General features: G+C 52.1%; 1 protein-coding gene across 1 annotated transcript; it reads left to right on the top strand.

Moving 5' to 3' along the window:
* Positions 1-1,278: 1,278 nt before the first annotated feature.
* MOS (MOS proto-oncogene, serine/threonine kinase) lies at positions 1,279-2,470 on the top strand. Its single transcript, XM_012184280.5, has one exon. The coding sequence runs from the start codon at positions 1,346-1,348 to the stop codon at positions 2,366-2,368; it is 1,023 nt and encodes a 340-aa protein (XP_012039670.3). The 5' UTR covers positions 1,279-1,345; the 3' UTR covers positions 2,369-2,470.

The raw sequence follows: 2,470 nt of genomic DNA, 5'->3' as shown, positions 1-2,470 counted from the left end.
GAAATCTTATTCTAGGGTTCAGAAGACTTCCAATAGCTTATGTAAATGGACTGTTTATTAACATATCTTCTTGGAACAAATATACTTCAGAAGCATAGACCTATCTTCAGAAAAATGTGTTTACACATCACCTATATGCTCTAAGTGCAAAAATAAAGTCAAGATAGAGCTTTACCATTTGACTTTTCAAAACATAGATCCTAACATCTTCCTGTGTTTTTTCATGAACAGGGTGTTATTGTTGGTTTTTTCCCCAAAGGTATGAAATGAAAACTGTCTTTTTTTAAAATAAAAATTAGAACAGAAGAACTCACGGCTGAACAGCAAGATCCTGGATTTAATCTCAACATCTGATTTTCCACAGTATATGGAGGAACAGTATATGACTGTGACTCTTTTTATTTCTTCAGATTTTTCCTCTCCTAAGATCTCTCGTATTTGTTATTATTTGACGCTCTGCTTGTAGCTCTGAATCATTTTCATTCTTTTTCCTCCTCTAACTCTGCTTCAAAACTTCTGTAACTTATTTGCTGTGAAGTCTAAAATCTCTTCTGCAAGTGAGCGTACTGGGTGCACCAGACAGCCATGGACCCCAAAGACTGCTAAGGATGCCATATGTTGCTAAGAAGTCTTGCTAATTTGCTCTATCAGCTGAATGGGGTGTCAGAGAATTTTCTTTTCCTTTATGAACTCAGAGTGTTTATGCTGTGACCTGTATCAGCAATTCTGCTTGGATCGATCACTTTCAGCTTACCATTTTTCATCCCTCCGTGAACGTTGCACCTAATTTTCCCTGTAATCGGTTCAACAACTGTCAGCTGTTCATGTTTCAACTCTTTCTGCCAATAACTGCTGGAAGTGATTTAATGCAGCTGGAGAATAAACTGACAATCATTATAGCCTGCAAAGTGTGAAAAAAATTTCATTGCACTATTGTGATCTGAGGACCGATGACGCCCAGCGGATGAGACTTGGAGTGGGGGTGGACGGGTAGGGGAGAAGCCTGCTTTATAATAATTAAAGAACTTGTGGAAGAGGGTGATTCCTGGGGCAAGTTAACTGTTTATCCGGTGAACCCTCTTCCAGGGCTTGTTTTATAAGAATTCACTGTAAGTGCCCAAGGGAAATACCTTCATCTGAATGGGGTTTCGGTGCTGCCTGCGCTCAGATGGTTTCCTCAGCTGATAAAAGTCCTCGCTAAGGAACCGCACAGATGTGGCTCCTTTGGGGAAGATGAAGGCAGAGGAGACAAACACGGGGGCGGAGCGGAGGGGCAGCAGCCAGTGATGCCTGCAGGCCGACGGGATCCCCTCTTCCAGGCCGGCTCACCTGCGCTGCAGAAGAGATGCCCTCGCCCCTCCCGCGGCGCCCTCACCTGCCCGGCGACCTCTCGCCGTCGTCGGGGGACTCGCGGCCCTGCAGCAGCCCCTGCGAGCTCTTGGGGGGCATCTTGCCGCGGGCCCCGCGCCTCCGGCGTCGGCTAGCCTGGTGCTCCATCGACTGGGAGCAGGTGCGTCTACTACGGAGGCTGGGCGCGGGGGGCTTCGGCTCAGTGTACGAGGCCACCTACCACGGTGTGCGAGTAGCCGTCAAGCAGGTGAGCGGGTGCTCCAAGAACTCGCGGGCGTCAAGGCGCAGCTTCTGGGCCGAGCTCAACGCGGCCCGGCTGCGCCATGTTAACATCGTGCGCGTGCTGGCGGCCAGCACGCGCCCGCCACCGGGTTTCGACAGCCTGGGGACCGTCATCATGGAGTTCGGGGGCAACATCACCTTGCACCAGGTCATCTACGGCCCCACCGGCTGCCCCGGGGACTCTGGCGCGCAGCTGGGCTTGGAGAGGTGTCTAAAGTACTCCCTAGACGTGGTCAGCGGCCTGCTGTTCCTCCACGGGCAAAGCATTGTGCACTTGGACCTCAAACCGGCCAACATCCTCATCAGTGAGCAGGATGTCTGCAAGATCGGGGACTTCGGCTGCTCCGTGAGGCTGGAAGACCTGCGGAGCCCGTGGACGCCTCACCACCTGGGCGGCACCTACACTCACCGAGCCCCGGAGCTCCTCAAAGGAGAGCCTGTTACACCCAAGGCCGACATCTACTCCTTCGCCATCACCCTTTGGCAGATGAGCACGCGGGAGGCGCCCTTCTCGGGGGAGCGGCAGCACGTGCTCTATGCCGTGGTGGCCTACCACCTCCGGCCCGCTCTCCGGGCACCCGTCTTCACCGACTCGGTCCCCAGGAAGACGTTGGCGGGCATCGTCCAGCGTTGCTGGGCGGCCCTTGCTCCCGAGAGGCCGAGCGCAGAACTTCTCTTGGGGGACCTCCACGCTTTGAAAGAGGAGCTGGGAGGACTCGAGACTGGATCCAAATAAGCGTCTTTGTTTCTGATCGTTTTTAACGAAGTGAAGATTTAGCGGGGGAAAAAATCATATAGGTAGGATGGATTTTTAGAAAATAAAGTCCCTTAAAAACTC

The sequence above is a fragment of the Ovis aries genome, chromosome 9, assembly GCF_016772045.2.
Source record: "Ovis aries strain OAR_USU_Benz2616 breed Rambouillet chromosome 9, ARS-UI_Ramb_v3.0, whole genome shotgun sequence".
Taxonomy (NCBI): Eukaryota; Metazoa; Chordata; class Mammalia; order Artiodactyla; family Bovidae; genus Ovis; species Ovis aries.
Note: the sequence above shows the minus strand (reverse complement) of the source record. Positions and strands in the feature narration are given on the sequence as shown.

Coding starts and splice junctions, on each gene's coding strand:
- MOS (XM_012184280.5), top strand. CDS start 1,346: ATGCCCTCGCCCCTCCCGCGGCGCCCTCACCTGCCCGGCGACCTCTCG.